The 12485-nt window shown below is 39.4% G+C and overlaps 1 protein-coding gene across 3 annotated transcripts in view; it reads left to right on the plus strand.

The window, feature by feature from the left end:
• Positions 1–12485, plus strand: part of CEP76 (centrosomal protein 76) — a 27521-nt gene that overhangs the window by 8213 nt on the left and 6823 nt on the right. For all 3 annotated transcript variants that reach the window (XM_021712817.1, XM_008058930.2, XM_021712818.1), the window contains 5 exons: positions 1238–1366; positions 4798–4986; positions 7606–7772; positions 9080–9413; positions 11534–11751. In XM_021712817.1, coding sequence (XP_021568492.1) covers positions 1238–1366; positions 4798–4986; positions 7606–7772; positions 9080–9413; positions 11534–11751 — 1037 coding nt within the window. The remainder of the gene's footprint in view (positions 1–1237; positions 1367–4797; positions 4987–7605; positions 7773–9079; positions 9414–11533; positions 11752–12485) is intronic.

Here is a 12485-nt window from a genome sequence, read left to right on the forward strand (position 1 = left end):
CGGCCACTGCACTCCAGTCTGGGCGACAGAGTGAGACTCCAACTCAAAAACAAACAAAGAAACAAACAAGTATCTAGAACTATAGGTACGTGCTACCGCACCTGGCTAATTTTTTGATTTATTGTAGAGATGAGGTCTCGTCAAATTGCCCGGGCTGGTCTTAAACCCTTGGTTTTAGGCAGTTCTCTCACCTCGGCCTTCCAAAGTGCTGGAATTACAGGCTTGAGCCATCACGCCAACCCTATATACTGATTTTAAACAGATGTTAAAATGTGCCAGATGCTATTTCAGACACTGGAGATAATAGCTGTGTACAAGGCAGCAGGTTGCTCTCAAGGAGTTTAGATTCTGGTGAAGAGAAACAACAAAGTCAGTAAATAAAATATAAGATAGTGGAAGTTGTTATGTGGAGAATTATTGCAGGGTGATGTGATTATTGGAAGGCTGATTTTGGTCATGTGATTGGGGTAGGAAAAAGTCTGAATGGCAAGAAGCAGCCAGCTGTGCAAGGATTGGGCTTGAGCTTCCAGGCAGTGGGAACAGCCTAGAACAAAAGACCCCACGCAGGAACCAAAGCCCAGGATACAGTGGCTTGTGGGTGAGTAGAAAATGAGGTCGTTGAGGCCAGAGTTTATGGTCCAGGGCAGTTCGTTTGCAGTGTAATGAAAAGTGATTGCAATAGGCCGGGTGCAGTGGCTCATGTTTATAATCCCAGCACTTTGGGAGGTGGAGGTGAGAGGATTGCCTGAGCCCAGGGTTTTGAGACCAGCTTGGCAACTTGATGAGACCTCGTCTCTGCAATAAATAAAAAATAAAAATTAGGTGTAGTGGCATGCACCTGTAGTTCCAGCTACTTGGAAGGCTGAGATGAATCGCCTGAGCCTAGCAGGTTGAGGCTGTGGTGGCCCTGAGTGTGCCACTGCACTCCAGCCTGAGCAGCAGTGAGACTCTGACTCAAGAAAAAAGGAAAGTGATTGAAGTGTTTCAAATAGGGGATTGACAGAAAATGATGATTTAAAAGTTTCTGTCTTGGGAGAAGAAAAGCTCACTTATGACTATTGCGTGGAGACTGGATTGTACTTGGGGTAAGTATAGAAATGGAAATCAGGAGGTGCTTACAGACAGGATGATTGTAGCTCAGATTAGGGTGGTGATGGAGAGAAATAGATTTGTTACATATTTGGTAGTAGGTAAGGAGAATGTCTAGAAATTGAAAAAAATTTTTTTTAATTTCAAGCTTGCTTTGGAACGTCAGAAAACTGCAGAGAAAGAGCGATTGTTTCTTGTATATGCTAAGCAATGGTGGAGAGAATATTTACAAATCCGTCCCTCGCACAACTCACGACTGGTTAAGATTTTTGCACAGGTTTGTAAATTATATTAGAAAAGTTTAATGCTTGTATTTGAGACCTACTGTGATATATGTAAATTCCACTTACTTTATATTTAATTGCATTTATTTAAGAAAAAAACAAAATCATTTATTTGTTTAAAAAAATACTGATTCTGTGATATTCTCTTTCACTGATTAGGTGAGTGGCATAATACAATCTGTTCTTATTTTACTTTTAATTTCAATTATTGTGTTTTAAACCCTTTCTGAATATATTTGATTTAAAGTAGATGAAAATTTATTTTGTTTAACTTGGAGTGTGACCTTGCTTGATATTTAGAATTAAAAATTTTTTTTTTTTTTAATTGGAGTCTCACTCTGTCACCCAGACTGGAGTGCAGTGGCCGCTCCCGGCCACCGCAGCCTTGACCTGCTGGGCTCTGGAGATCCTTCCGCCTCAGCCTTCCAAGTAGCTGAAACTACAGGCGCGCGCAGCCACGCCCGGCTAATTTTTGATTTGTTGTAGAGTTGAGGTCTCGCCAAGTTGCCCAGGCGGGTCTCGAACCCGCGGGCTCAGGAAATCCACTCACCTCAGCCTCCCAAAGCGCTGGGATTACAGGCTGAGCCACCGAGCCTGGCTAGAATTAATTTATTAACCACTTGGACACTTTATATGTAAATTCAGCTCTTTTGTGCAGAATTGGGTCTCTGGACGTAAGTATTTTTTTGTTAGAGTTTTTCTTTTTTAAACAGACATATTATATATAATAATTCTATATAACCAAGATCTCTAAACCAATGACTGGTAATGTTTATCTGCAGCATTTCACCTATATATCTCTACCTTTCTTTTTCTCAAATCTTTTTTTTTTTTTGAGTTGGAGTCTCACTCTGTCGCCCAGACTGGAGTGCAGTGGCCACTCCCGGCCACCACAGCCTCGCCTGCTGGGCTCTGGCAATCCTCCGCCTCAGCCTTCCAAGTAGCTGGAACTACAGGCGCACGCTACCATTTTTCTCCAATCTTAAATCCATTTTCTATCTTTAACAAACCAACATAAAATATGTGTTCAGATCTATGTAATTTCCTAGGAATCATTCAAATGCTATATATATATATATATATATATTCAGCCTCATATAGATGTTTTTATATAAGTACAATGTAGTATTATTTTGATTACATATCTTAAATCTTATGCATGTATCTAACTTTACTCTATTTTCCCTAGATTTTAGGACAGGCTAAAAGTGGTACCATTTCTAGATTGGGAGCTTGGGAATGAGAGACCCTAGTTGGCTAGTGGTGGGAATAAGGCAAATGGATTCTGACTTTCCAGTAGTGTTTTGTACGTTGAATGACTGGGTCAGCAAGATAGTAATGATGTCAGGACAAAAACAAGGAGAAACCAGTCAAAATATAACTGGTTCCTTGTTGTCCATCTAGTCTGAGGGTCAGTTATTTATTGCAACATGGAGCCTGGGACCAGAGAGGACTCAGGAGGGATAAGGTAGCAGATCAGAGAAATGGCAGATCAAAGAGGAGGAAGAGGTTGAGATACCACTAAGGAACTCAGTTTTAAAATTTAAAATCTGGGATTTTCTTTTAGGAAATATTAGCTAAACAAGTTTCTGTCTCTTAGAATTCACTGTAAGAAGATTTGAACCATGTAAGGTCAGTTAGTCTCAGTAACCATATAAGATTTCAAGTGGCCGGGCATTGCCTCTTTTTGTAAACAGTATGCAGGATAGAGACGTGAAGTGAAGAGTCCAGACAGCAGCTTGGTCATGGCAGAGTCTCTATTAAATTGCAGTTTTGAGCTGGGCTCGGTGGCTCAGCCTGTAATCCTGCGCCTTGGGAGGCTGAGGTGAGTGGAATGCCTGAGCCTGCGAGTTCGAGACTCACCTGAGCAACTTGGCGAGACCTCGTCTCTGCAATAAATCAAAAATTAAAATTAGCCAGGCATGGTAGTGCGTGCCTGTAGTTCTGACTACTGGAAGGCTGAGGCGGAAGGATCGCCGGAGCCCAGCAGGTCAAGACTGCGGTGGCCAGGAGCGTGCCACTGTGCATGCCAGTCTGGGCGACAGAGTGAGACTCCAACTCAAAAAAAAATGAAAAATGTTTTTGCTGTGTAGAAAGACATCAGTGGTTCTGGTATTTCAAAAGATGGTGTTTTGATTGACTGAGTTAGATCTTATGTCCTGAGGATCCCTGCCGTGGTAGAGTATTAAGTTATCTCCAACTCTTGTAAGTGGCCCTTTCACTTTGCCGTATTAGTAACTTTGAAATTTAGGAAAATGTGGGCTTTTTATTGTTACAAACAGGCCAGCATGGTGGCTCACACCTATAATCTCAGCACTTCAGAAGGCTGAGGCAGGAGGATTGCTTGAGCCCAGGACCAGCCTAGGCAGCATACCAAGACCTCAAAAAATCCAAAATTTAGTTGGATGTGGTAGCATGTGCCTATGGTCCCTGCTAGTTGGGAGGCTGAGGCCAAAGGATTACCTGAGCCCAGGAGGTAGAGGCTGCAGTGAGCCATGATCAGACCATTGCACTCCAGCTTGGGTGACAGAGTGAGACCCCAACTCAAAAAAACAAAATAAAACCAAAAATGCCCCACAGTGGTGGACAGTCATCAGAGACATTTATATGCACAATAGTTATTAAGCACAAGCACTTGGATACCTCCTGTATTTAGAGTGTAAAACTTTTTCTAAAATGTTTTTCAAGGCCAGGAGTGATGGCTCATACCTTTAATCCCAACACTTTGGGAGACTGAGGCAGAAGGATTACCTGAGCCGAAAAGGTCAAGGCTGTGGTAAGCTGTGCCACTGACCTCCAGCCTGGGCAACAGAATGAGACCCCGACTTAAGAAATTTAAAAAATGTTTTCCAAAATTCTGCTTTCAGTTGACTTGGTTAACAAATTGTTATTTCCTCTGGATCTCTAAATTTGATGCCCTAATGGAAACTAAAATTAAACTCTGATCGTTGTTATATCAGTCCGTCAGAAAAGTTATTTGTCCTGTCTGGATATAGATTGTTCAATTCTGTGTGGTAATGTAGATGAATACTTCAGCTGAGAGCATTTCTCCTCCCCCACCTACCTGGCCATTCTTTTTTCAGAGGTGCTCTCATGTCACCTGCTTTGGAGTCTGCTCAGGCTTTGAATCTTGGCTCCGTTTCACAAGAGCTGTAGCTTCAGTGTTTTTCATCTGTTACATGGAAATAATAGCGATGTTATGAGAATTAAAAGAAATTATATGCAGACCGGAGAGTCAGTGTCTTCTTCCTTCCAGCTCTGAGGAAAAAAAAAAGAAATTATATGCACAGAACTGAGTAGCACCCTAGCGTTTGACGTAAGGTCAGCACTCAGTAATACATTAACGAGTCCTAAAGAAAAGAATTTTAAAGTTGGGATGATAAATCTGTCATTACAGATCATATTTTCCTTTTCTTCCCTTCAGGATGAAAATGGGATCAATAGACCAGTCTGTTCCTATGTTAAACCACTTCGAGCTGGGCGACTTCTTGATACTCCAAGACAAGCAGCAAGATTTGTTAATGTTCTTGGTTATGAGCGAGCTCCTGTTATTGGAGGAGGAGGTAAACAGGAACAGTGGTGCACTCTACTGGCCTTTCTCTGTAGAAACAAGGTATCATATACACATAGTTGAATTAAATAGTAGTACATCGTGGTTATTCTGAATCTGTAATACATTTGTAAAAGAATATTGACTGGGCACAGTTGCTGATGCCTGTAATCCCAGCACTTTAGAAGGCCAAGGCAGGAGGATTGCTTGAGCCCAGGAGTTTGAGACCAACCTGGGCAACAGAGTGAGACCCCCTCTCTACAAAAAATTTAAAAAATCAGGTGTGGTGGCATTTGCCTGACCTAACTCCTCAGGAGCCTGAGGTGGGAGGATTGCTTGAGTTTGAGTGTTCAGAGCTGCAGTGAGCTATGATCATGCCACTATGCTCCAGCCTTGGTAACAGAGAGAGACTTTGTCTCTATTTTAAAAAAAGACAAAGAAAAGAAAGAGAACCTTAGACAAATGTACATACGAAGTGAGACCCCAAAAAACCCAGAACTTATTTATAACAAATTGTGTCTTTATTCTTACATGTTTAAACGTCAGGTCACTGTCAAAATACTCTCCATTTGATTCAATACATCTATTGAGATGTTTTTTCCACTGTTCAAAACAGGTTTTGAACTCGTCAATTTTTATGCTTTTTAGTTTCACCTCTTCAATATCACAACACATTTCCCTTTGAGGACTTGGAGTGTGGTGGCACAATCATAATTCCTTGTAGCCTAAACTCCCAGACTCAGGTTATTCTCCTGCCTCAGGCTCCAGGGTAGCTAGGACTACAGGCACACCACCATGACTAGCTTTTTGTTCTTTTTTTTTGGAGAGTTGGGGTTCTCACATGTTGCACAATCTGGCCTCTACTTCCTGGGCTCAAGTAATTCTCCTGCCTCGGCCTCCCACAGTGCAGATTACAGGTGTGAGCCATCACTTTGCCATGAATTTCTCTTTATATTTTTATTTTTCTCCTGCTTATGTATTGTTTATTCCATAATTAAGATATAAATAAAGCTTTGTCTTTATAATTTAACATTATGCTATGAACATTTTTCCATGTGTTGTCATCATTGTGATTTCCATTTTTCCCTATTGTAGGAAGTATTTCTTTTGGCCAAGTTAGGCTTGCTTCCAATTTTTTGATATTATTGTGAATGCACTTTTATTTATTTATTTATTTTTTTGAGTTGGAGTCTCACTCTGTCGCCCAGACTGGAGTGCAGTGGCTGCTCCTGGCCATCGCAGCCTCGACCTGCTGGGCTCCGGTGATCTTTCCGTCTCAGCCTTCCGAGTAGCTGGAACTACAGGCATGAGCTACCACACCCGGCTACTAACCCGATTTTTTTGATTTATTGTAGAGATGAGGTCTCGCCAAGTTGCCCAGGCAGGTCTCGAACCCGCCGACTCAGGCAATCCACTCACCTCAGCCTCCCAAAAGCGCAGGATTACAGGCTGAGCCACCGAGCCCGGCTGTGAATGCACTTTTAAATTGAGTATCTTTGTGTATATAAGTATTTTACTTTTGAATTTTTTTTTAAGGACAAAATATCAGAAATTATTGGGTCTAACAGAGGTTGGCTATTATATTTTTGTAAGCTCAGTTTAATAATTATAAAATACTTTTTGTTTTATTATAGTTAATTTTTTAAAAAACAGTGTAGAGCCACTAATGCAAATATTTTGGAAAAAACAATTCTAACATTCAGCTCAGTAGTAATTTTTGTTATTGCATATTATCTGTAGTCTTCCTACACTTAAATAATGTCTCTACATAATTGTAGCTATCCTGTTTAACATTTTAGTAATTTTTTCACAGAACATTATCAGATACTTTCTATTGTTTCTGTAAAAGTCTTCATAATTTTTTAAAATTGCAAACATAATATAATTATATCAGGAGGAATTTGGAAAATTATATACGTAAGTTTGTTCAGTAATAGCTATTGTTGGCATTTTGTTCTTCCTCCTGATCATTTGTCCTGTGTGCATATTTCCTTGAAATGATCACATATGGGTGCCGTAAGTCATTGGTTTGAGTGATTTTTCCATTTATTTGCATTTCCTGCTGTATTTGTTGGCTTATTTGTTCATGTCCTCCAGCTATCAACATGTTAGTACTTGTATTTCTGTGTTGTATGAATTCCTTACACGATTTTGGATCTGAATGCCCCCTATCAAGATAAATACACATGTTATGACTGTCAGATTTGTGACTACTAACTTTGTAAAATAATTCAGGCTCTTCTAAAATTAGCATATAGAATTTTTTCCTCATTATTTCAACACTGGACTAATGATTAAAAGTGAAACTTTTTTTTTTTTGAGTTAGAGTTACTGTGTTGCCCAGGCTGGAGTGCAGTGGCACGCTCATGGCCACCGCAGCCTCCACTTGTTGGGCTCAGGCAGTCCTTCCACCTCAGTCTTCTAAGTAGCTGGAACTACAGTCGTGAACCACTACAACACCCAGCTAATTTTTTTATTTATTATAAAGACACTGTCTTACCAAGTTGTCCAGGCTGGTCTCAAACCCCTGAACTCAGGTAATCCTCTCGCCTCTGCCTCCCAAAGTGCTGGGATGACAGGTAGTGAAACATTTTAAAATAAATTTTATTGTAATTTTGTATTTAAGTAGTTTATGAGGAAACCATATGCGATATAAATACTTTGTATTATTTTCTCTTGGAGGGTGACTGTGAGGACCACGCAAATCTTCTGTGCAGCCTTCTTCTTGGATATGGCTTGGAGGCCTTTGTCTGTGTTGGGACTAAGGCAAAAGGAGTACCTCATGCATGGGTCATGACTTGTGGGACTGATGGAACCATCACTTTTTGGGAGAGTTTAACAGGACACAGGTTAGTCTGCTAAGGTTACAAGGGTATTAAAATGAAGATATAAATGTTCTAAACTGAAGGGGTTTATTATTTGTCTTGATTATACTTGAAGGTAGAGTTGGTTTTAATACTTAATAATTTTAATAATTAGAGCCTTTTTGATAACTTTTTTTTAAAAAGGCTTCCGTTATTGCAGCTAAGTAAAATGAACGTTAAGAAAATTTGTATCCTTAAAATATTCTTTACCAACATAATGTTGGTGAAAAGTAAACCATATTTACTTTTAGTTGTTTATAATTGGTGTATGTTTTTTTCTTTTTTTGTTTTTTTTGAGTTGGAGTCTCACTCTGTCGCCCAGACTGGAGTGCAGTGGCCACTCCCGGCCACCGCAGCCTCGACCTGCTGGGCTCTGGCGATCCTTCCGCCTCAGCCTTCCGAGTAGCCAGAATTACAGGCGCGCGCTACCACGCCCGGCTGATTTTTTGATTTATTGTAGCGATGAGGTCTTGCTGCCCAGGCGGGTCTCGAACCCGCGGGCTCAGGCAATCCACTCACCTCAGCCTCCCAAAGGCGCGGGATTACAGGCTGAACCACCGAGCCCAGCTTGTTTTTTTCTAATGATGATTCTTAAGCCTGAAAATAAGTTCAGGTTGGAAATCATGACTTATTTTGGAAATTTGGTATGGTCACTGGACATTTTTCAGTACTTTAGCCTGTCATCAGATTTTGAAAGAGTTGAGTACTTCCTCCTTCCTAGAATGTTTTCTTTCCTTAGCTTCTCTCATTACTGTCTTTCAAGTTCTGTTATTCCACTCTGGCTGTTCTTTCTCAGTTTTCCTTCATTGTGTTTTGGAGGCACAGCCCTGTGCTCTCTTCTTAATTTGTTGGATCTTCTTTCTTCTTGGTTGATAATCATTTTGGCTAGTCATACCTAATAACATATAGCCAAATTAATTAGTTAATTAATTTTATTTTAAAGATGTGGGGTTCAATTCAGGGTTAGGCATACAAATGTGCATTATGCAGGTTTCCCTTGTTAGCCAAATTAATTTAATGGTGTTATCTGAGGTAAACTTTTTGAATCTTAACATTATATACAGAACATATTCTGTTGTTAAAAGAATAGAGTTAGTTTTAAGATTATAAGATGTACCATACAATTAATATAATGTAATCAAATTTTAGAAATAGAAGCAAAACAAGTATTAAAAAACTCTAGCTCTGGTAAGTAGTTATAACCTTAAGTCTTAGAATAACTTTTTTCTTAGTAAGACACTGCCTCCTTATTTTTGGGGTTCTCATTATATAAAATTATTTAATTTTTTTAGGTATATCCACAAGCCTGTCAATCCTGATGAACCTCCACTTGCTGAACAACCCAAACCATTGTACCCATATCGAACAATTGGTTGTGTTTTCAATCATCAGATGTTCCTGGGAAATTGTCAACCCTCTGATGCAGTAGAAACCTGTGTATTTGATTTGAATGATGAATCCAAGTGGAAACCCATGAGTGAAGAAGCAATTAAATCTGTGTGTGCTCCAGGAGCGACAACATCCCTTCCTCCCTTTCCACCTCTGTGTGCATCCACAATTGATGCATCAGTAGCAAGTAATGAAATAGAAATGCAGCTGAGGCTCCTGGTATCCGAACACAGAAAGGTAATGAGCACAGAAGCAGTAATCATTTCATACTTTCTTTCATTTGTTTAAGTATTTATGTATTGGTGTGTTTTATAGTACCAATCACTATTTGCCTTGAACAAAGCAAACACAGTCCCTATCTCTATGAAGCTTATAATTTCAAGTCATGAGAGTCATGTTTCAAGGCTTAATAACTTCCAAATCTCCTAATACTTACAGAATGTATTCTTCCTAGAAATGAAGAATGATGGACTTGTTTACATCTTAGAGACAGGTTTTTGCCGAATATCACTATATGGATTTCCTCTTTATGAAATGCTTATTGAAATAATCACCTCTTTAAAAATATTGCATTATTTATTTTTTCATGTTGTTTTCCCCCCACCAGGTTGGTTTCTGATTGTTTTCCTATTGAGTAGATATAACATGAGATCCTCATTCTGTCTTTAATTTGCATTTCTCTGATTAATAATGAGATCAAGCCTCTTGTTTAGTAGCATGTAGTTTTCCTTTGTAAAGTAGCTTCAAGAAAACATAAAAAGCATTAATCATAAAGGAAAAGATTACTATGTTGTAAGGACTTAAATTCACCAAAAGAAAACATTAAGACACGGAAGCCGTGGAGTGGGAAAATTATTTATAACATATATAACCAACAAAGGACTAAAATTCAAAATTCCTACAGAAGAGTTTTATCTTCCTTTTGGGGATCCCTATTCTATTCCCCACTTGGGTGAGCCCTGTATTCTGTTCTTTGAGGCTGTCGAAGGCAAATTGGCTTATCAAATATGTTCTCTGGGTTCCCAGTTACTCTTAGCTTTGACCTCATATTCCTTATTTACTTGCCAACTCGTTGAAGTGCTTAAAAGTATATTTTGTAAAATCTGGCATTTGTAGCGTGTTTTCAGCAGCAGTGTTGGTCAGGAGACCTAGTCCATTGTGCTGCTAGAAGTGAAAACCCCTTATTACTTTCTCTTTCCTTATATCACATGTACTGCCTTTGTTGGTCACTAGCTATGTCAGTGATGTCTGTCAATCAGCAAATAAGAATCACATCTTGTTGCAGGAAAAGTAAGTTGACCTTTGAGATCACTTGTGAACATTTAAAACCTTGAATGTGAAATTAGAAAGTTCTAAAGATCTGTTATGAAAATAAAAATATTTAGAATTTTGGGAAGTTTTTATATTTGTAACTGGGTATTTTTTTACTTCACGTATCTAGATGTCAATGGCTCATTTGTTGTTAAATGTGAATCATACTGCTTTTAACATTCCATAGAAACATATGTTTTAAGCTCCTTGTTAAAACATATGTAGCATGTAGTCTCACCTTTTTATCTTACAGTATAAAAGTTTTACAGAGTGAATGCTCAATAAATATTTGTTAGTTACATCCAGAATTAATTAGTTTACTTTTCTCCCCTACTGCAGGTTAGTTTGTGATAGAAGTAATCAAATTAAATGGATTTAATCTTACTAAACTCTTTAAAGTTAAAAAAATAGGATCTCACAATTCACTGTCTTGTATATGAGGACTAGTATCCCATATGGTCTTTTCTAGTAGTCAATAGTAAAGAAGGGTAGAATTTGGAGTCTTCATGAATATCTTTGTATTGAATTTTTTAAGTTATTTCTCTAAAAGTAAAACCTGGTCACCAGTCCTTTTATCTTTTTTTTTTTTTTGTCAGTCTCACTCTGTCACCTGGGCTGGAGTGCAGTGGCACACTCACGGCTACCAGCAACCTCAACCTGCTGGGTTCACGTGATCCTTCTGCCTCAACCTTCCAAGCAGCTGGAACTACAGGCGCATGCCACCACACCCAGCTGATTTTTTGATTTATTGTAGAGATGAGGTCTCTCCTAGTTGCCCAGGCTGGTCTTGAACCTGTGGGCTTAGGCATTCCTCTCACTTCAGCTTCCCAAAGTGCTGGGATTATAGGCGTGAGCCACCACGCCCAGCCAAGTCCTTTTATCTTGTTGTTATTCCTGTGCATCCCTATAATAATTAATAGAAAGTTTAAAAAATATGACAGCTTTTTAAAATCTTGGCAACACTAAAACAATCAACATTTTTATTTAATTGGTTTTTAAAACTTTAATGTATTTCACTTTTTCGGTTTCTCTTTTGATTGTTATAGGATCTTGGCCTCACTACTGTTTGGGAAGATCAGCTCTCCTACCTTTTATCACCAGCATTGGCTTCTTATGAATTTGAGCGTACAACAAGTATATCAGCAGGCAATGAAGAATTTCAGGATGCCATAAGGAGGGCTGTACCCGATGGGCACACATTTAAAGGGTTCCCAATACATTTTGTGTATAGGAATGCAAGACGTGCATTTGCCACATGTCTTAGGTAATGTGTAATTTATGGAATCTTATAGAGATCATTTGTCTGGTAGTTATTTAGGAATGACATTAGAGTCACATGGGGAGTTTTTACAATGACTTAGCCTCCTTACCACAGATTTTGGTCATCTAAAATGTTAGGTCTGAAATGTAGCCCTTGATAGTGTGAGAAAATTTCCACAGTGATTTTGGTGCAATCTCAGTGGAGGTTTTAAAAAATTTATAGACTGTGAGGAAGTAGTCTATAATTTAAATAACTTGATCAAATTTATAGTGTCTCTGGTAGCAGGGACAGGATTTCTTTCTTTCTTTTTTTTTTTTCTGAGTTGAAGTCTTGCTTTGTTGCCAGGCTAGAGTGCAATGGCACGCTCACAGCTACTGCAGCCTGCTGAGCTCAGGTGATCCTTCTGCCTCAGCCTTCCACACAGCTGGATCTCTAGGTGTGTACCACCATGCCTGGCTAATTTTTTTTATTTATTGTAGAGACGAGGTCTCACCAAGTTGCCCAGGCTGATCTTGAACCCCTGGGCTCAGGCAGTCATCTTGCCTCTGCCTCCCAAAGTGCTGGGATTGCAGGTGTGAGCCACCATGCCCGGCAGAGACAGGGTTTTTAAAAATTATTATTATTATTATTATTTATTTTTTTTTTGAGTTGGAATCTCACTCTGTTGCCCAGACTGGAGTGCAGTGGCCGCTCCCGGCCACCGCAGCCTCGACCTGCTGGGCTCCGGCGATCCTTCC

This window comes from Carlito syrichta, unplaced genomic scaffold (assembly GCF_000164805.1).
Source record: "Carlito syrichta isolate Samal-C Ts95f unplaced genomic scaffold, Tarsius_syrichta-2.0.1 Scaffold303652, whole genome shotgun sequence".
Classification (NCBI taxonomy): Eukaryota; Metazoa; Chordata; class Mammalia; order Primates; family Tarsiidae; genus Carlito; species Carlito syrichta.